The 21,800-nt window shown below is 46.4% G+C and overlaps 2 protein-coding genes across 3 annotated transcripts in view; one reads left to right on the top strand and one right to left on the bottom strand.

Annotated features, from left to right (window-relative positions):
• Nucleotides 1-1,148: 1,148 nt before the first annotated feature.
• On the top strand, nucleotides 1,149-9,090 carry TOR3A (torsin family 3 member A). The gene is made up of 6 exons (XM_066594752.1): nucleotides 1,149-1,952; nucleotides 3,235-3,348; nucleotides 3,449-3,714; nucleotides 4,747-4,910; nucleotides 6,772-6,896; nucleotides 8,647-9,090. The coding sequence occupies exons 1-6, from the start codon at nucleotides 1,709-1,711 to the stop codon at nucleotides 8,892-8,894; spliced, it is 1,161 nt and encodes a 386-aa protein (XP_066450849.1). The 5' UTR covers nucleotides 1,149-1,708; the 3' UTR covers nucleotides 8,895-9,090.
• Nucleotides 9,091-14,618: 5,528 nt separating this feature from the next.
• The window catches only part of ABL2 (ABL proto-oncogene 2, non-receptor tyrosine kinase), a 39,832-nt gene continuing 32,650 nt past the window's right edge, over nucleotides 14,619-21,800 (bottom strand). Inside the window, exons 8-11 of one of the 2 annotated variants that reach the window (XM_066597460.1) lie at nucleotides 21,357-21,509; nucleotides 20,968-21,057; nucleotides 20,025-20,189; nucleotides 14,619-18,913 (exon numbers count right to left, since the gene is read on the bottom strand). In XM_066597460.1, coding sequence (XP_066453557.1) covers nucleotides 17,394-18,913; nucleotides 20,025-20,189; nucleotides 20,968-21,057; nucleotides 21,357-21,509 — 1,928 coding nt within the window. In that variant the 3' untranslated portion in view covers nucleotides 14,619-17,393. The remainder of the gene's footprint in view (nucleotides 18,914-20,024; nucleotides 20,190-20,967; nucleotides 21,058-21,356; nucleotides 21,510-21,800) is intronic. The other variant, XM_066597461.1, reaches the window with a different exon arrangement.

Raw genomic sequence — 21,800 nt, 5'->3', positions numbered from 1 at the left:
GGACAGGAAGAGCGGCGCTGACTACAAGGAGAAGGTAAGTATATAGGGGGGGGGGGCTGTTACTACTCGGGCTACTGAGGGGGTTAATATTGCTACTGGGGGTTATTATTACTGTGGGGCTACTGTGGCATTAATATTGCTACTGGGGCTACTGGCGGGGTTATTATTACTGTGGGGTTAATATTACTACTGTGGCTACTGAGGGGGTTAATATTATTGCTGTGGCTACTGGCGGGGTTATTATTACTGTGGGGTAATATTACTACTGCGGCTACTGAGGGGGTTAATATTGCTGTGCCTACTGGGGGGGTTATTATTACTGTGGGGCTACTGTGGCATTAATATTACTACTGTGGCGTTATATTGCTACTGGGGCTACTAAGGGGTTATTACTGTGGGGTTAATATTACTTGGGCTACTGAGGGGGTAAATATTACCACTGGGGCCACTATTACTACTGAGGCCACTGTGGCAGACACTGTTACTACTGGGGGACATTGTGGGTGTCATTATTACTACTGGGGCCACTGTGGGGGGGCCTCACTATTACTACTGGGGCTAGTATAGAGGACACTATTACTAGTGAGGCCACTCTGCATGTGGCACAGCATACCTCTCGCTGACTTGGGTATGTTTACACGTGGTTGAAATGCTGCGGAATGTCCGCATTTTCTGTTGCATTTCCGTATCCAAGAAACCATTTGTACAGATTTTGACTAGAAATCAACCGCATATCCGCAGCTGACTTCATATTTTGTGGCGCTCCTCCTCCCCTCCTCCTTAAGCTTCCCGCTGTCAGCGCTCCCCGGCTTTCAGTTCCCAGCGGCCTGGTCAGGTGAGGTCATTACAGGTCCCTGAGAACCAGAAGCCGGGGAGCGCTACCATCAGAAAGCCTTCGGAGGAGGTGAGGGGGAGCGCCACATGGTATGAAATGAGCTGCGAGGACACAACTGCTTCCCAGTCAAACCCCGCACCAATGGTGCTCCAGAGCTCCAGCTAGGGAAAAAACGCACAGCGTTCCTCACTGTCTCATTTGAAGCGGCCTTGTCATTTTTATAACGATGGAGGTAAAATCATACGCTGTGATAAGCCCCGCCCCTGACATGTTGGCACTTTGCTATAAATAAGTGGGTTTTGGGCTGCAGTTTGGGCACTCGGTCTCTAGGAGGTTTGCCATCACTGGTCTATGTGAATTGCAAGTTCTTGGTAAGCTCGCACTGGAGCTATGAAGACATAAGTGCTGTTACTTAGGAAAGTCCCATATTTTGGGCAGCAGGAACTGTTTGAAGAACTTCTTTCCTGCTTTTGCTTTTACACTATTCCTAAAAGGCCTTTCCCTGCGACGGGTTAAGCGCAGCTGATGAGTCATTCCTACACAGAAATATCCCAGGCTGTTGGCACAAGTCACCCGCAGGCTCGGCCCCATCAGAAAAAGTGACACTGCAAAGGGGAGTAACAAACTGACGGAGAAGGAAATTTCACACACCTAATGTGGAGGGAGGAGAGAGAGCTGGAATGAGGACGCTATATAACCCCAGGATACAGGGAGGATGCAGGGATACAGACACAGATGCCAAGGGAAACCCAACGTTGTATCATCAGAGATTCACTGCAGGGTTTCCAAACTTGTACCGGATCAGATCCCACTGACAGATCCCACTGACAGATCCCACTCTCAGATCCCACACACCGATCCCGCACGCCAGGGATGATCGGGGCTGCTGCACTCTTATTCCCACTTCTACTGATGAACTCTAAAGCCTATGCCAGTGTGGATGTTTTGGGCCTAGCGGAATTGAAAGGGGAAGATGGAGAAGAGGAGAAGACGAATGGCTTATGGTTATCTGGTGCCCAAGAAATGCAAGACCTAGCACAACTTTCCTGGGAGTACATGCAGGATATGCAGTGCTGGTTGTGGCCAGACAAGTGTGAAGATAAGAAGGGCCATACAGGTGAGCGTGCAAAGTGCCATTATGTCATATCTGCACCAATATTATATCACTAAGGCCCAATATCCACGGGTGGATTGGATTTGTGGAATCCGCGTGAGATCCGCAAATCAAGCCACCCATAGGGAAACATTGGGTGTCCGCACTTCTTTTACACCTGCGGATTTCTTTTTGTTTTTTATTTGCGTATTCCACGTGCGGATAATAAATCGCCGCATGCTCCATTTTACCACGGATCATGGCCGGATGTGCTCCATGGAGCTTACGATTCGCAGTGCCTCTGCAAAAACATTTGCGGAGACACTGCGGATTTCAAGGTTAAAATCAATTAGGGAGGTAGGGTTGTGGATTTTTTTCCCGTGCGGATGATCCGCAGTGCATCCATGTACGTCCATGCAGGAAAAAAACGCAGTCTGCGATCTCCTGCGGGCAATAAAAAATCATTTTAAGGCCAAATGCCCACGCCTGGGTCGGATTCAGACTGCAAAATCTTGCAGCGGAATCAGACCCAGTGCCCAGCCACTACTACTCACCTGTCCGGATCTGCCACGAGTGTCTCAGCCTGTAAGCCAGTGCGCATGTGCAGTGTAGGGCATGATGCGCCGGCGATGACGCGGATCCACAGTGATTTCAAAATTGACATTTTGGAATCGCCAAGGATCAGACAGCTTCCATTGACTGCAATGGAAGCCATCCGTGCTATTTCCCACACCAAATAGAGCATGCTGCGATTTTCCCCCATGAGCGGAAAATCACAGTTGATTTCCGCTCATGGGTATGGAAGAATCTTTTAACATAGCATGCTATGGGCGATCACTGTTGTGGAATTCGCAGCGGGCGTCTGGCTGTGAATTCCGCAGCGAAAATCCGTCCGTGGGCATTGGGCCTAATGATGATTCGCAGTCCATCCCCATGAAAAATCTGCGCATGCCGTGGACTTGAGGCCTTAGGGAAGAGCTTAATGACCAGGAAGATTTTTTAAGAAAAGATTGTCAAAGCCATTGGCCTAAGTCAGGCATGTGCAACCTTTTAAAGGCCACATGGTCAGAATGTACGTCTCAAGCCTGTGTGCCAATATTTGTCAGCTTTTACGGAGTGACATCGCAGGCCATAGATTGTGTACCCCTGGGCAGACGTATTCGATGCCTTGTTATTATATCCGCATAGGATCAGGAGCCAAGTACCAATATTTTCTTGTGCTTGCCATTATCCGACCTTTGCTGGATGTCTTGTCTTTGACGTTATGTAGTGTCAATAATCATACATACTATATACTGCCTTGCAGAGTGGAGCTGGAGCACCTTTGGGTGGGACTCCCTACACCTCCTGACGGACTGGTATGCCAAAGTGCTGGAGAGTACAGATTTTTCAAGTGGGTCAATTACAAACAATCTCACAGGTGAGGGGAAGCCCATTGGCGTCTTACTGCCAACATAAGAAAACAAGTTATATTGCATGTATTTTTTTTAGCTAACTTTTTGTCTTAACTTTTTCTCCAGGTCTGCAGTGGGACTTGGAAAGGAGAATCCATGGGCAGCACCTGGCTGTGAGACAGATATTAACATCTCTAAAGAGGTTTCTGCAAGAAGATGGTCCAAAAAAGACATTGGCTCTGTCATTCCATGGCTGGACCGGGACCGGTAAGAACTTGGCAGCCCGGATAATCGCAGAGAATCTCTACCAGGATGGACAGCGGAGCCGGTGCACCAGGGTGTTCATCCCGCAGCTGCACTTCCCTCACCTCTCACATGTGGAAGCATACAAGGTAACCTTTTACCTTATCTCTCACCTTCACCAATAGTTTAGCTAAATACAGATCCTTACGGGAAAACAGTCTATCAGAATGGAGCAAACATTACACCATAGATGTAGCTTGAAGCCTCTGGCAATGATTGCCCCTGGATCCACTACCCAGCTCCATCACATTTCTGCAGGGAATACAAATTCTATATAACTTTAAGCATTTATTAACTCCATGAATTAGTTCCCTCTAGAATGACGACCACTTGGTACAACTGGCATAATCTAGCAATGCCACATTACTCTGGCCATTGGTAGAACCCCACTAAAAGGAGAAGGTGCTGGGGCAATGTGGCTCAATGGTTAGTTAGTACTGTCACCTTGCAGCAGTGGGGTCCGAGAGTCTCACCAAGGAAAACATCGGTATGGAGTTTGTATGTTCTCCCGTCATAATAATAACCTTATATAGTGCATATATTTATTAAGAAGATGAAGCACATAAAAACTCCATTTAGAGGTTGTTCTTGGCCAGATTTGAACCTAGGAACCCAGCACTGCAAAGCAACAGTTCTACCCACTGAGCCACATTAGACTACAACTACCACCAGACAGCGTTATACACTAGTTTTAGGGGTGTTTGTGAAGTTTTGGTTCCCACTAATTCGAATCAAATCAGTCTTTGCAGAAATTTGGTGAACTAGCCGAACTGAACTTTCCAAAAGTTTACTCAACACTACTTAAAGGATGCAAGAATGACCTCGTTATAACTACCTCCCCGTATTCCAACTTCACACAGTTCTGCAGCTCCACTACGTAGATACAGAACACTTAGGGGCAGATTTATGAAACTGTCTAAAAGAAAACTGTCTTTCTTGTACCTAGCAGCCAATTGCAGCTCAGCTTTTATTTTAGCAGCGCAGGATACAAAGTGAAAGCTGAGCTGTGATTGGTTGCTGGGGACAATTAAGCTTTTTCTTTTAGACCATTTCATAAATCCCTCCCTAAATGCGCTGTGAATGTTTATACCAAATTTCTGATAGATTTTATTTATTTCCAGGTCCAGTTGAGGAAGCAGATCCAGGCGGTTTTCTCGCACTGTGCGCAACCCCTGTTTGTGTTCGACGAGGCGGATAAGCTGCCGGCAGCTCTTCTTCAGTCCCTCTTCCCTCTTTTAAACCCGGAGGAAATGCAGGACAGCAGAAGCATCTTTATATTCCTCAGGTAAGAAATAGCCAAAGTCTGTATTACTGCACTGATAAGTTAGCTTGTCCGCAACATTAGGAAACTGCATAATGAATATTTCCATAAGACCAGTGACACACAAGCATATCCCGGCAACATATAAGGGTCCGTAATGTGGATGAGTGTCCCGGTTTGACCACTGGTCTCCTGCCCCGAACTCTATGATGCTCGGAGATTAGGTCCGAAGACCTCTGGTGAGGCCAGAACACTCGTCCATATTATGGACACACTGGCCTAATATATAGACATCCCAGCTACAAACCTGTAATGGGTTAACTGCAGAGATTTCCATGGCCCAGTAGGGCTTATGATGCTTTCAGTTGAGTTCATTAGACCTGTGGTCAGGGCCAGGGCTTGTGGCCATATTAAAGCTGTATGAATGATGTCTTAGTGATAGTTTTACAATTTCCTAGTATTCATTTAACCCCTTACTGCCACACGATGTAAGTTTACGTCCTGGCAGGTTGGTAGTTAAAGCAACAAGGCGTAAACTTGGGTGGTTCGGGTTCAGAAGTGAGCCCACGCCATCCTGCAGTGGGAGCCGGCTGTGACTGATAGCCAACCTCAGGCGGCATCCGCTCTTAACCTCTTACAATTTCCAGAAAAAGGTTTTTGTTGTGAACCTTAAAAAAAATAATATGCATCCAAAATGGTACCAATAAAATCTACAGTTGGCAAAAACAAGCCCTCATACGGCCGCGTTCACTGCTAAATAAAAACGTTCTGGCTTTTAAAAAGTGGAGATGAAAATCCCCCCCCAAACGTTTTGCATACTTATGGCCAAAATAGTCCTTAAAGGGGTTGTCCCGCGCCGAAACGTTTTTTTTTTTTATTCAATAGGCCCCCCGTTCGGCGCGAGACAAACCCAATGCATGTGTTTAAAAAAAACCCCGTTTAGTACTTACCCGAATCCCCGCGCTGCGGGGACGTCTTCCTTACCTTAGCAAGATGGCCGCCGGGATCTTCACCCACGATGCACCGAGGGTCTTCTCCCATGGTGCACCGTGGGCTCTGTGCGGTCCATTGCCGATTCCAGCCTCCTGATTGGCTGGAATCGGCACACGTGATGGGGCGGAGCTACGCGATGATGCGTAGAAGGGGGCGGAGCCAGAACTTCGCTCGTGCCGAGACCCAAGAGAAGGGAGAAGACCCTTCTGCGCAAGCGCGTCTAATCGGGAGATTAGACGCTGAAATTAGACGGCACCATGGAGACGGGGACGCCAGCAACGGAGCAGGTAAGTGAATAACTTCTGTATGGCTCATATTTAATGCACGATGTATATTACAAAGTGCATTAATATGGCCCTACAGAAGTGTATACCCCAACTTGCTTTCTCGAGACAACCCCTTTAAGGGGTTAAATAGTTAATATACATTTAGAAAGGCAAATTTTGGACCTATCCTGCAGCACGGCGCCTGGCGTCCGAGTAGCGATAGGGATTTCACTTGTCCCACCTTATATTATTGTTGAGTAAAGGCCATTTGACACTGATGATCGCCCCCCGTATGACCCCAATCATCGCGCTGTACAAATACCGTGTGATAGAACGTCAAACAATAAAACTCCAGTTTGTCGCTGTTTGCATATTAAATGCCAGCATAAAAATGATCATTTGTCGGCGTCATGCGGATGGCGTGCGCTGCTGACAATAATGCAAATCGATTTATATGAACGATTGCTCGCACAGATCGCTACATGATAATTGTGGCGCGCAAATGTAAAAAAAGAATGAACGCCGATCGGCGCTGGTTGAGGCGGTAATCCACCCGTGCAAGAGAACTTAATATATCATGCATCCTGTGTGCAAGCGCTAATAGCTGTCATACATCCTGTTTACAGTGGAGTCGGTGCCAGCGTGATCAATGAAGTCGTGCTTAATTTCTGGCGAGCCGGGCGTCATCGCGAGGAGATCACTCTGGGGGACTTGGATCGGCCGCTGAGAGCGGCAGTACATCAGAGCAAAGGTACAGATAGTGTTCTGGACTAAAGCACATTGCACAAGCGTCTGTTTATAGCCCATCATTGTTATCTCCCGGTATATAATAGTGCCGACACCTCCGTGACGCTTTATCGTAAGACGTTCGCTTCACGTGATCAGCTGATCAGTTTTATTATAGGAAGTAATTTATAATTAAGTGAGAGGTGAAGGGGCAATGCACCGAGGGAGACAGAAAAGTTTTAGAAATGGTGGAGAAAGTTGGATCCCTTGTTAGGAGACAATTTGTAGAGCGGCTTATGATTTCCGCGGGGCAGGGTGCGGTCGTCGCAGCTGTGAAACAGGTTAATGAAGTCCAAATCTAAAAGTCACCTAAAATGAGAAACTTAATAAATGCAGGATCTGGGAGGGGCAGAGGAAATTTTTTTTATATGGGGACTGAGTGGTTTCTTACATTGTAGGGATAGAGAAATACCCAGTGATGCCACTTCGGGGGTTCTGCTTAATTCCGTTTTTTTGGGTCACCGTTTTCGTGGCCATTAATAAATGTCTTACCCTGCCATCTGCTTAGTAAAGACTGTTTGCTTCTACATCGTTCTGACTGTTAATAAAGGACAAAACGGCTATTTAGAGACTTTGATAATAACTTCTTTATAAAGTGCCCTTTCAAGAACTCTTAGGAGCAAGATCCATCTGCCAGACTTAGTGAACCAATACTCTATTGATATTTAAATAATAGCGCCCCATTCATGGACAATAAATGGACTCTGAAACTTAGTAATTCTCAGGCTGGCAACACACATGCATGTTTGAGCTAAAGTCTATCCTTCCTTTATAGTTCCCATTTCATCCGAGTCCACTCCAGGTTTTGGCTCGAAAAACAGCACGTGCCTTCAACTCCTTGCACAAAAGCTAGAATAACTCATGTGCCTATAGTCCCAGTTATAATACAGTGATACCTTGGGTTAAGAGTGCCTCAACTTACAAGCTTTTTGACTTGAGAGCAGGCTCTTTCCCCAATTTTTGCTTTGACTTAAGAGCAAAAACTTGGGTTAAGAGACTTGCTCTCAATGGGGCCGCCGCTGCTGCCGTGGCCCCTTTGAAAGCAATGGCCTGCCAGCACCCCTTCCAGTGATTTTTGGGGAAGGGCTTTAAATATAAGCCCTTCCCTGAAACTCATCCCTAGCTGTAGTAAAAAAAAATATATACTCACTTGTCCGCCGCTGCCGGGGCTCAGGCGTGTCTAGCCGCCACTTGTTCTCCCTGCATTTTTAATCCCCGCCTGCTGAAAAGTTTCAGAGCAGTGCAGGGAGAACAAGCGGCGGCTAGACGTGCCTGAGACAGGTGAGTATATATTTTATTTAATTTTTTTTTACTGCAGCTAGGGATGATTTCAGGGATGGGCTTATATTTAAAGCCCTTCCCCAAAAATCACTGTGGGGGTGCTGGCGTTCACTAGCTTTCAATGGGGCAATGCCATCCCCATTGAAATCAGTGGAAGAGCTTCACGATCCAGAATGGATTAATGGCTTTTCCATTCATTTCAATGGGGAAACTGGTTTTGAGATAAGAGTGTTTTGGGTTAAGAGCTTCGTCCAGGAACAAATTAAACTCTTAAACCCAAGGCACCACTGTATTCTTTACGTCTTGCTTAAGTGTCCAATTACTTTTTGTAGGATAGTGTATAACGTGTGTATCTGCCATTACCAAAGTTCATGCATCTGCAATAACTGAATAAACTCTGCCTCTGTCATACATGTTCATGGTTGTTCCTGCAGATCCGTTCCTGACACGTCAGCTGTGGACACACGATCTCATTAATGAATTTGTGCCTTTCCTGCCCTTGGAGCGCCGCCATGTGAAGTTGTGTGCTCGAGATGCTATAGAGGCGCGAGGGCTGCCATACAACGAGCGCGCCCTGGAATCCGTTATGCAAGAACTGCTATTTGTACCACAGGAGGAAAAGATTTTCTCCGCTCAAGGATGCAAACAAGTGGGGCAAAGAATTAACTTCATGAAGCTTTAGTGCATGGGCAAAAGACTCTTAAGGAGCTTAGTGGAAGCGGACAGACAGGAGCTGGGGGGCGGCCCTCTATATGTCCTGGTTTACGGGTTACACAAGACGCACCTCATCGGTCTGACATGTTACATCTGTTGTAGTTATTTATTTATTAACATATTTGTAGAAACCTTTTTACTGCCAATAAACAATGTTTCCTATATGTGACTGCAGTCGGCGAGATTCCTCACGTAGTATCTGCACACCTACTAGAACGACCTTGTCTAACCTCTAACCGGGCGGATGATGCAACATATGTGTCTGTGTCTAGTGTGTTCGCAGTTCAAAGACCTCACTATTTGCAGTCTGTAGTTCAGGCTCACGCTGTGGACACATGGATGTGCAATGTGACAAAGGTGGGTCATATTAACCCCCGACTGTACCCACACAAATTACAACATCAATCAAGACGTCCACTTAAAAGCTCTACAGCAGTGGTCAGCGACCCTTCTCTCTGTTGGGAAACTGCAACTCCCAGCATGCCCTGAGAGGAGGACTAGACCCCCAAACCTACTACAGAATAGTGCAGGTGCCGCTATAACGTACAATCTCACAGCATGGGGCAAATGTAACAACCCCGATTGCTGCTGTCATTTTTCCAATGCGGTTAATTTGCACAATATTTTTTTTCTCCTTTTGAAAGCCTGAGCGCCTTCTATGCAATACATCCAAAAGACTGGAGTGGTGATTTACTAAGCATATGCGCCGCTTCTATGTGGGGCCAACTTTTAATAGTTGCTTACTTTAACAGCCTCAAAGGGTTCAGAAAAATAAGCACCAACTGCTAGTTTTGGGCCAGTTTCATACAAGCCCATTTCTGCTCCCCAATAGACACGTCCTGGCCCAACAGAGGGGCTACTGACCCCAATTCTCACCATCATAGACTGCGTCCAGGTAAAACTGACCTTATATGCAATTTCTATAGGTGTGGAACAATTTTATTCAACTCGCGAATTTTTGAAACTCCTAACACTTTTGGTAAATCTCCCCCTTATATACATTGAGCCTGCTAATCCGGAGAAAATCAATCCACTGCATCTTTTGCAGTTCTCAGATATGCCCCTCTTTGATGGGATCTCTTCTGCTTGAGACCACCTTAGCCAGTGGAGTGGACCCCATGCAAAACAAACAATCCTCGATTAGAAATACTCAGACTGATGCAGCATTACATTGCAGCCTGCCAGCACTAGTGACCTTGTGAGTAGATTATCCTTTGGACCATCGTACTGTGACCTTCCAGCACGGGGACCGTCCCTGTAGAGAACTAGTTGGCCGCTTCCCCACTACTGTGTGTGTTTAACATTCAGCAAATGGTATTTTTATTCTGCAAGCTCAGTCTATAAATACACTTTAAAGTGACCCTCCGGCCCTGGCCAGACCAAGATGGCCACACTAGCCTCTGATGTGGACTGTACATTAATATGCATCATTAGTCTAAATGTGATTGTTCTCAGTAAGAGAAACAAGTAATCCTGTAGATATGATACCTTTTAATGGCTAACAAAAATACATGATGTTATAGCAAGCTTTCAAACTTTTACTCAATCCTTCATCAAGGCATAATGAAGTAGATGCGAAGAGGCGTGTGCGCGTGTGTACACACACACACACACACACACACACGATAAGGCACAGACATGGATGTTAAGCATTTGCACTTAAAAAAAATAGTCACTGGTGAGGGAGTGAAGGCTTTATGGCCAGCAGTGTCATTTGTGCTATAGATTTGTCATACCGCCCACTCAGGCATGAATCCTTGTGAATAATTTAACCCTCCATTAAAAGTGCCAAAAGTTGTTAGAAGAATTTGGGAATATAAATTCATAACTTTTGGCACTTTTAATGGAGGGTTAAATTATTCACAAGGATTCATGCCTGAGTGGGTGGTATAACAAATCTATAGCACAAACGACACTGCTGTGACATGTGTCCGAGGAGAGTTACCTTTTGGGCACATCTCTGACACATGGCAAGTGTTTTGGTAGCCTATAGGTGTATACTAATGTACAGTGTGCATCAGGTAGTCAGAGAAGTGATGCAGCCATCTTTGTTCGTCGCGGCCCGGAGGGTCACTATAAGACCAGTTTCACACAGGAGTATTGGAGGTGCATTTATACGCCTGTAGTACAGACCAGCGTCCTGGCCCAATAACAGGTCTATGGACCCAGCGAATCATACAGATCTTTGATGATTTGAGGTTGGATCAGGACACTTGTCCCCATCATCAGTGCATAGATGGAGTCATAATATGCTTATAAAAGTTACTGTCACCCCCTTAGTGACCACCCTATTGTGTTTTTACGTCCTGCAGGACGTGTATGGAGGGAGATCGCATACCGCGCGGGTGTCAGCTGTTTCTTACAGTTGACACCTGTGGGCAACAGCCCAGAGAAGCGATCGGTGCTATTAACCCATTAAATGCTGCTATCAAATCTGACAGCAGCATTTAAATCCTGTACGCCTCCCCCAACCCCCACGATACGATCTGGAGAGCAGTGTGGATGTCATGGCAGCCAGGGTCCTTCTGAAAGGCCCCAGGGCTGTCATGGCAGAATGCCTATCAAGCCATCCCCGTGACGTGGCTTGACAGGCTGCCTGTCAGATCACAGTATAATGTAATACTATAGCATTAAATCATACTGCAGGAGCGATCAAAGCATTGCATGTTATGGTCCCCCAGGGGACTAAAAGAAAATGTAAAAATAAAGTTTTATTAATTAGTATTATAAAAGTAAAAAACAAACCTTATTTACAATAAAAAATCTGAATAAAACAAAAATACATATTTTGTATCGCTGTGCCCGTTAAAGTCCAATACACTGTGATAGAGAGGCATTTTACAGTCTGTGAATGGGTGGAGCTGGCATGTATGGTCTATTGCCCTCATTCAACAGAGGTGCCCACCAACAATTAAATATGGCCAATAGTTTAAACATCTAATAGTAAAATGCAAGTAACATTGATCAAAAGAGGTCTCACCGCTCAGCCCCCCTACTGATCTTAAGAATGGAGCACCTATGTTCCCCTCTACCTGTCGATGGGGGGGTGGGGAGGGTCGCTTCTTACCCCCACAGCAATGTCAGAATTGAGTGCTGGCCAAACGTCTGCTTTCGCAATCCATTCATTTCAATACCTGAGCGAGTGCCACTTGGCCGTCTCTGCAGTCTCACCCGAAGTGCATGGTGTGCCCAGCGCTCCATTCAGTCTCCTCCTCACTGCAAGGTGTGCAGTATTGCCGCAGTGAGGACGATGGGGAAAACAAGACCCCCCTTCTTGGGATTGGTGGGATCTCAGCGGTAAGACCCCCACCAATCAGCAAGTTACCCCCTACCCTGTGAGCTTCTAGTAAACCCCTTTACCACCTCCTCATACCCCTAAAGAAATAAGGCAATACACAAAAAGCAGAGGCTTCAAGTTTATTTGCGATAAAATATTGCAACATCCTTTTCTCTTTTTTGTTGATTTTCTTAAAAATAACAAAAAAAATGATATATATAACATAGCATCCATTCAAAAGTCACATTCACGTCACATTTAACACTGTTAGCTGTTCACAGTCAGAAAATAAACCAGTGAGAATTAAATTAAAAAAACACCAACAAAATATATTACAAGAACTATAAAAACAAAAAAATAAAGAAAAAACACTGGTGATTGTAGGGAGCGAGGCGGAGGTGTGCGGCACCGGCCATCCCAGAACAGGTCCTCCTGCGATGCTTCATGGACTGCTAGTGATCCCGAGGACTTCATGCAGGAGGCAGCACAAACTCAGCTTGCCGAGGGGAAGACATGGAGGCTACGGGGCGAGGAGCTCAGCGACCGAGGCAGAAAGAGGGCGGGATAAGGTTTAGTGTTCAATAAGAAAGCATGAAAATAGAGAATCCCACTCATCGGAGCAGAACATGAAGGAAGGGGCACAATCAGATATCGGGGTTACTAGTCACACGTTGAGTGGAGTTAATGAAGTTGTATATTATTAGGAAAAAATGACCTGTTGAGTTTTTTTTACCCCCATAAACAGCGCCACTCTTGTTCAAAGCATGTGTCTGGTACTGCATGTCAGCCTGAATAAGACACAGCAGCAATACCAGATAGAGCCCCATGAGCAGGTGGGGTACCATTTATCAAGAAAGAAAAAGTAGCCACCTTTCCCAATCTTATACAACTCCTTTAAGCATAGAAGGGGTTGTCCAGTTGTAAACTATCAATTGCTTATCCTCAGTAGTAGAATGGTGGGGGTCTGTTGCCCAGGACTTTTGCCCATAACCTATTTGCTGGACTGATTCCTGCAGGAAGCTGATAGCTCTGTTCTCACTGCAGTGGCCAGGCTTGGTATTACAGGCCAAGTTCTCATTCATTTCAATGCCTGCAATACCGAGCCTGGCCACTGCACTGGGAATGGAGCTGTCTGCTTCCTGCAGAAATCAGTTAAGTGCATGAGGGCACTGGTCCAACAAATAGGTCCTTGGCAAAAAACAAACAAACAAAAAAAAAACCGAGAGCCACACCTATCTAGTACTGATGCCCTGGGGGGAGGAGAAGTCATTAACAGTTTACAACTGGACATCCCCTTTAATGTCTCTTGCATGGCACTTCCACATGAGTCAGTGTAGCAGCCTTATAGTGCAGAAATGGATTGCTTAGCAGTTACTGGCCCAAGTGTGTTTTTGCAGGGAAGTATGGCAGCAGACATTCATGAAGTGCACATCTTGTGCTATGTGCAGAGCTTACAGCCCTGGTGGACACAGACGGGAAGCCATGTTGCCTCTGTGACCCAGTAAGGGGTCCAGATAGAAGAGCAGCAGACCACTGTTAGTACATGCAGCATAGTCTTCAGTAAAAAAAAAAAAGATCAAGAATACTACATTCAAGCGGCTAACATTTTTTACGTGCCGGCCATGCTCGCCGAGGTGGAAGAGGTGCGATTCACTGACGCTAGACGGACTCAATGTGTTCTTCACTGTGCTAAATCCTGTGTTCACTTTGGCCTGGTGGGATGTGAAAATGTTACTATAACAAATGACAAAACATTCACCATCCACAATCGTTAGCAGTTGCCGACATTTATGCCCTACATTCATAGAATTCACCTTTTTGATAGACAGGAGCAAATCGTCTCATGCAATTCGAATTTTGCTGTAAGCAACCCCTCCACCATTCAGATACAGCGGTCTGTGATTCGCGTTTGGTGGTTCGAATACCATAATGGCCCCTTTATTCTACAGGTTGGCAAATAGTCGTACATATCTCTTCTTTCTACATACTGCGACTAAAACCTGGAGGTGCCGAGACAGCGACCCAACCGGATCAGGTCAGTATATCGTCCCACTAGTGTATTTGGGGTCATATGCGGCCTGTGTTAATCCACAGACAGCACACGCTAATGCAAGTCAATGCGTAAATCGTGGACCACATGGACAGCTGGCATTGTGCTGTCCGATGCAAGCTGCGCTCGACTCCCGCACAGGGGTAGTGTGCAACCAGCCTATAGTGAAGACACTACATCGGGCGAGTCAAAAGCCTCCATACAGGTGTATATTGCAGGTCCATATACGCAACAGCGCTGACAAAGGAGAAACGGATCAATGCGATACCGCGTCCGGGACAGATGGAGAGGACCGCCCCCCCGCCCCTGCATCCCAGACAGAAGTAGAGGAACGGGCCCCCCCCTCCCCCCCCCAGCGTCCCAGACAGATCTAGAGGAACGGGCCCCCCCAGCGTCCCGGACAGATGAAGAGGAACGGGCCCCCCCAGCGTCCCGGACAGATGAAGAGGAACGGGCCCCACCGCGTCTGGGACAGATGAAGAGGAACGGCCCCTCCAGCGTCCCGGACAGATTAAAAGGAACAGCCCCCCCAGCGTCCCTGACAGATGAAGAGCAACGGACCCCCCAGCATCCAGGAGAGATGAAGAGGAACGGGCTCCCACCGTACCGGACAGATAAAGGGACGGCATCCATTGTTCTGGCAGCCTTTGCCAAAAGCCATAGGGAAAGCACCTGAAATCCGTTGCAGGAACAGACAGGTATGCAGACTGTATGGAGGCTTTACGCTCACCCTGTGCAGTAGGGATCAATTCCTCTCCTCATCCTGTCATTACATTCAAAGAAATCGTAGTTAATAGCCAACACCCATCTGCCCGGCGCGACGAGCTCATCCATCGTTTCTGTTGCTTACATTGGCTATCAGGCGATTGCACCCTATAACCAGCGCTCGATGTCTGTCACTAACCGAAATGTGGCATTCGGACTCCAGTTATGACCGTATTCCAGTACTGCCCAGAAACAGCTTTTCAGACCATTGCATTCGTTATCTATGTGTATACAAACAGCATTAACTGCCATCACAAAACTCCAATATACATATTTTCGAAGATTATGCTTTACAGAAAGAGGCCGTACCCCGCGTGAGGTTACAATAGATCATTCTCTGTACAAAAATCTGGAAACAGAAACATCGAAACTCAAAAGTGGCATCCGACGGGTTCATGTAACGTGATCCAAGTGAGCGCGGACACTGTGTAATGCCGACGGTGGCCAAAGCAGTCACATTGCATTGCGGGTCAGAGAATGCATAGAAAAACATGCGATCATGTCAATGAAAATGGAAACTAGAAGAAAAAAAAACAAAACACAATTTCTTTAAGAATACCAGATTTCTGACATGTGGTGGCGACATTACAAGTGTTACTAATGTGTTCCCAATGGTTGCATACAGAGGCGGCAGCAGTTTTTGCAGCCGAAATAAATATTCACGGGAATGGTACCTACCAGTAAAATAGGAACTAGCAGACAAAGTGCTTCAGTGACCCCGTCATCAGTTCCCACTAATTGTGATCAACCCAAAAGATGGCTGCACTTCAGCACAAAAAGGTCATGCAAACACTTCTGCGCCCCGTCTGGACTGTTGCAGAGGCCCTCTGTAATCAAGAGATGCCGTCACCGCCTACAGTACACAAGGCATGAAGAACATGACACCCTCCTCTATCCGCAGAGGTCGAATGAGGCAGGAGGCATCTGTTTGGGCCGGCTAAATCTATTCATATGTGACCTATAACTTCTCATCGTCTGCTTTCTAAGGAGGCTTTTGGTTCCACCTATATACATAGACCTCTTCACCTGACCGGGGAGAGCAATGTCATGGTTCATGCAAAGAGCCTCGTTGCAGCAGAAACTACTGAGGGTAGAGCGCAGCCTGATGCAAGAAGCAAGGCTCCAAACTTCTCTGGTTATCAACTAAACCAGCACAAAAGATGTGTTTCGAGACAATGCCGCCTCTTCCTCGGTAAGTCTGGGGACACGGCTGTTTGCAGTAGGGGATTTTAGACAAGCACCACGGATAAAAGAAGCCTGTATCCACATCGATGCCAATACCAGCTTCTTCCATCAGTGGTACTCACCTAAACTTCCCTACTCCAAAATGCATCATCAGCATTACTGAGGAAGAGGCCTTGTTGCCTCGAAACGTGTCTTATGTTGGTACTGTTAAAAGGGTATTCTGGGCATTTTTTTTACATTTTTTTTACTGAGGACTGACAGGTCACCAACAGATGATTGGTGGGGACCTGCCACCCTAATTCCCACCAATGAGCTAATTCCCAGGACCGCTGTTACTGCAGGAAAGCATAATACAGCTCCTATTGAATTTAACAGGATCTAAACTTGCAGTACCAACTCAGGCCACTGCGCTATGGTTAGCACATTCCGTTTCCTGTGTTGATAGCAGCAACAGCGGCTCTGAGAATCAGCTTATTGGTGGGACTCTGATCGGCGGGTCCTTGTCAGTCATCAAGAGAAAATAAAGTCCCGGAACACCCCTTTAATAGACTGAGAAGTCAGGTTAAATATTTTTGTGTCATCATCAGGGTGTGTCATACCCTCAGCAATTTTTGCTGAGACAGTACTCATTTCTGACTTGTCCACCCCTATAGGCGAGGCCTCCATCTGAATGGGCTATGTGAGTTTCCCACTGTGGCCTAGCTTTGTAATGAGGATATGATCTTCTCCCACCTCCAGGGAGTGTTGACCTGAATCACTTATCCACCCTCTGACAATATCAATGGTTCACACAGCATCTCGTTCTGAAATAACCAATGGACCTCAAAGGGTATTCTAACTTCTCTAACTGTATTTTTGGACCCATGGAAAAAAATAAAATAAAAAACTCCAAAATGGAGAAAATATATTAAACCTGAGATGTAAAAGGACAAAAAGCAAAAGCAAAACATGACTTATAAATGATAGTAAAATGTCTGGCTTCTTAGTGTTAAAATTTGTTCTGCTGGATTTTGATTCTTCGGTCTTAACCAGCATAGTAAATACTCTTCCTTTAGCAACACAGAGGCTGAACCCTTCCCTGGTCTCCTCCAAATAGAAGGGTACTACCACCGGTCCCACACTCGCCAGTGCATCAGATGGGTGACCGCCTTTCTATGGTGTTTTGTATTACAGAAGCAAGAAATCGATAGCTACCTCTGCACCACATCGCTGATCTCCTGTACACAGGACAGTAAGTTATTAAGTACAGGGTTCGGACCCTGCGAAGCGGAGGACGTACCACCACCTGCCCCTGAACCTGCGGAAGACACCTGCAGCTCCTGCAAACTAACCTCTAATCGACTGACAGCCTCGCGAAAGGCGAATTTGTTTCGCGTTTGGGGTATGGAGTCAACATATCCAGTGCAATAGTCCAGAAGCTGGTGACCTGTATCAACCAATTGGCTGTTGGGTTGGGGGACGGTCAGTGCACTGGACAGCATCCCAGCGCACTGCAAAAGAGCTTCTTTGCTTATTTTGTCAGCGGAGACCTTCTCTGCAGGTTGCTTGGACTTCCTTAGTGCTCCCCTACCACCTCCCGCTGCCCCATTGGAAAGCTTTCCCATTTGGGTAACGGGAGGCGGTGGTGGCAGCACGGGCCGGAAAGACTTGGCTGCCCTTTCAGTGACTGGCTGCGTATGTGTCGGCGAGGCAGTCTCTTCTGCAGGAGGCTGTTGCAGGAACCTTACATTTGGAGGAGGGGGTGGAGCGCATTTGGGTTTCAGCCGGCGGTGAGAAGGGCGGTCTTTCTCCGAACCAGCTGGTGACACATGTTCCTGAAGCAATTTGAAAGTGTGCCCTAAAGAATCCATGCCAACCAGCTGAATATCTGTAGATGCATTTCTTGGAGATGGCGAAATAAGAACCGGCACTTTGTGGTTGTGAGTGGCAGCGGGGAAGGATGAAGAGGCACCTCCTACATGCTTGCTGGGCGACGACCTCTCATCTGCGCCGGGGCGCAGACCACCATTACGCTCGCTGCCTCCGGTCCGTGGAAGCATTTTGGGCTTTACTCTGTTTGGCTGTGGTGGTGCTATATCTAATGCAGTTCTTGGAAGTTCCTGCTGGTTCTCATCTGGTTGTGAAGACACTGAGGCAGCACGGTCCAGCTGGACCTTAGTCCGATGGCAATTTCTGGGTAGTGTCATGGACATCCTGTCTTGCTCGGGAACAACAGGAGACATGGAAGATGTGGAATTTGACCTAGGGAAAGGTTTGGACTGATCCTCAGTGCTTCCTGGTTTTCCTGTCCGCAATCCAAATGTCTTTTTAATGAGACGGGGTGTGAAGAAGCCAGTTATTCCAGTCCATCCTCCGCTAACTCCCCCAATGGCTTCTTCTGCAAAACCCCGCTGAGAGCTGCCCCCATAGCACTTATGAGAGCCTGGAGAAGCGGGAGTGTCTAGACCGTCAAGTGCCTGGAAAGCAGCAAGTTCTCCAGTTAGCTCTGGCCTTTTGTGGGGCTGGTTTTCCATTTCGCGAAAGGAGCTGCTGCGCTTCGGAGGCTGCGGGGCACTCTTTTTCTTCATGAAAGAGCTGAAGAATCCTCCTTTTCGATCTCGTGTAAATGTAGTTTCTTTAGAGTCTCCTAATAAGCTGCTTGGAGATTTGTCCCTCTGTTTGCGTGGAAGAGCTGGAGAGCCACTCGCTACGGGAGATCCACGAAGAGCTCCTGATAAGAAAACCGTCAAAATGTTGTAATATCACATAAAAGCGATTAAAAGGGGTTGTCCCACCTTAAAAAAAAAACAATCAAATCATAAATATCTAACCTGTATCCCCAATAATAAGCCCTACCATGACTTTTCGGGGAGGCTTTAAATATTAGCCCTAGCTGCATTACATGAAAAAAAAAAAAGCAACACTTACCCAAAAGGCTCGGTCCAGGTCCTCATGCTGCTGTTTGGAGCTCCGCCGGGCATCCTGCAGTCCTCGGCCGCCCACAGAAGATCACTTCTTGGTTACGGGTTTAATAAATCCCATCTCCAGGAAGCGATGGCTCTCATTGGTTCTCGGGTGCTACTCAGCCAATCAATGCAGTGCTCAATGAACCAATGCGATGGCTGTGCTTGATTCATCGGGCGCTGCATTGATTCGCTGAGCAGTCGTTGAAGAACCAATCACAGCCATAGCATTATGGAGGCGGGATTTATGAATTGGCTAATCAGTGCCATGGCTCTGCGTGCCGGAGCTGTGGAGAGTAACGGGAGGGACCTGGACCAAGCCTGCTAGGTAAGTTTAATAAGACATTCCGAGAAAATAAGACCTAGCGCATCTTCTGGGGCAAAAATTAATCTAAGACAGGCTCTTATTTTTGGAGAAACACATTATTTATCCATTTATCTATCTTTATTATTTTTTTAAATAGCTGGCCAAAAAAACAACAACCATACTCCTCCTCACTCTGCATCCTAGGCGCCATGCCGCCAGAAATTTGGGACGGTGATGTGGCTTCTGATTGGCTGCAGCAGTTTCTTGAGTTCCGCTGTAAGCATAGACTGAAAAGAGCGTGGGCGCCTTTGCACTGCTTACCGAGCGGCGAGTATTATTTTCTTTTGTTGTTTCAGGTCATGCCCAACTGTTTACACATTGTGTACACACACACACACACACACACACACACACACACACACACACAATGATAGAGATAGATTTTTTTTTTTAACCTTAAAGGGGTTGCCCCTTTAAGGTTAACAGGCAGCTCCACACACACACACACACACACACAGAACAGACAAAGCGAAGTCTCTACTATTAACCTATATCATCTGCATGTCTGCTACCTTGAGTTGTGCTTGAGGTGGAGTTATCTGATGAATCACCGGTGCCTTCAATGTTCTCCTTATTCTCGGCTTTCTTCTTCAGGGTCCGGGATTTAGAGGGTAGCATGGGAAGACGATGATAAGATGTTGTAGAAGCAGCAGTGCGCCCCAGTTCTTCAGCAACCTCTGCAAGTGGAGAGACATGTCAGGGTAGGACCAAGCATGATGCTAAAACCAGATTAATGTGATGCCACAGACTCCTGAAAAGCTTTTAGCTAGATTTCAGATTTCTGTTAATTTAGTAGACCTTCAGATTAAATAGTTGACTTAAAGGGGTATTCCCCATCTCGACTTTTCATAGCAGAGATGGTAAACCAATGCCACGGTTACTGTCCACCCGGCCGGAGCCTGCAGGAAGAGCGCCATTTCTGTAGCTCTCATTGAAGTGAATGGGAGCACAGCATGCCGCTTCTGTAGCCCCCGTTCACATCAATGGGAGCTATGGAATCGGCACTAGGCTCTTTCCAAGAGGTGGTTGAAAAAGAACGCCAGGTTTTCCCGTCTTGGCCACGAACAGTCGAGATGGCAATACCCCTTTAAGAGGGACAATATTTCAGGTGTGATCTGACTAGTGACTTGTAAAGAAAAAGGAACAATGTTCTCATCATGCGCCCCTAGACCTCTTCTAATGCACCCCATGATCCTATCTGACGTGGCAGCAGGCTGGCAGTGGCTCCAGTTAAGATTACGGTCAAGTAAAATTCCCAAATCCTACTGGGAACAATTTACCTTCGTACACAAATGTTGCCGCTATTACGATGTGACGCATCATCAGATCACCTTTTGTGTAGAATGGCCAGGCTTTAATACACAGGATCTAAACGAGGTGCACATAGTATAGGCGCACGGACTTTAGGAATGTTACCTGTCAGACCATTTTATGAGGTTGTTAATATTAACTTACCTTCATTAATATTGGAATCATGAAACATTGTTTCAAAGGCTTGGTGTGTCTCGGCAAATGAAGGTCTGTCGGCGGGGTTCCACTGCCAGCCTAAAAGATCAAAACAGAGTGGGGTTGGAAAAACCCGTATATAAATGTGTATATGTAGTAGGGGGCTCATAGCTTATAAAACTGAACATTTTCAAGCATCATTGTACATATAGCGAAAAGTCAAAATTGGAGCCATCTAAACCCCAGTATATCATATTATGCCCCTTATGGTTATGAATTCATGTATAAAATCCATAACTATCGTTTGATTGAAAATAGTTAAATTATATTAAAACACATAAAAACTCAGCGGCGTCACTCAACTGTTACACTAATACAAAGAAAGCAATGCTACTCACAAGCTCTCATCAGTTCGTAGACCTTTGGAGGACAACCTTCTGGCTGCTCCATGCGATACCCCTTCTCCAGCAAGTCATACACCTGGGATAAGTCAATGCCAGGGTACGGGGACATACCATACGTAGCAATCTCCCACAGCAGCACACCAAAGGCTACGTAAAAGATATGAAAAAGCCAAGGATTAGAAGAAGCACAGATTTAAGAAAATACCCAAATTACTGTGAAACAAAGTGTAACTGTACTTAAGTGCAACTTTTGACATGTCAGAGACGCATAGCAAAAGTTTTGATCAGTGAGGATCCCGCTGCCGAAACCCCAGCTGATCGCTAGAATGTACCCCACTATGAGGACGTCTTCAGCTGCCAGGAGGCATCAAAAAGCATAAAAGACAACTGACGGGGAACAGCACTTAGGTGAACGCCGCAGCCCCCCTGTTCTAGCGA

Source organism: Eleutherodactylus coqui, chromosome 3, assembly GCF_035609145.1.
Source record: "Eleutherodactylus coqui strain aEleCoq1 chromosome 3, aEleCoq1.hap1, whole genome shotgun sequence".
NCBI lineage: Eukaryota > Metazoa > Chordata > Amphibia > Anura > Eleutherodactylidae > Eleutherodactylus > Eleutherodactylus coqui.
The sequence above is the reverse complement of the archived record's forward strand: the minus strand, read 5'-3'. Positions and strand labels throughout refer to the sequence as shown.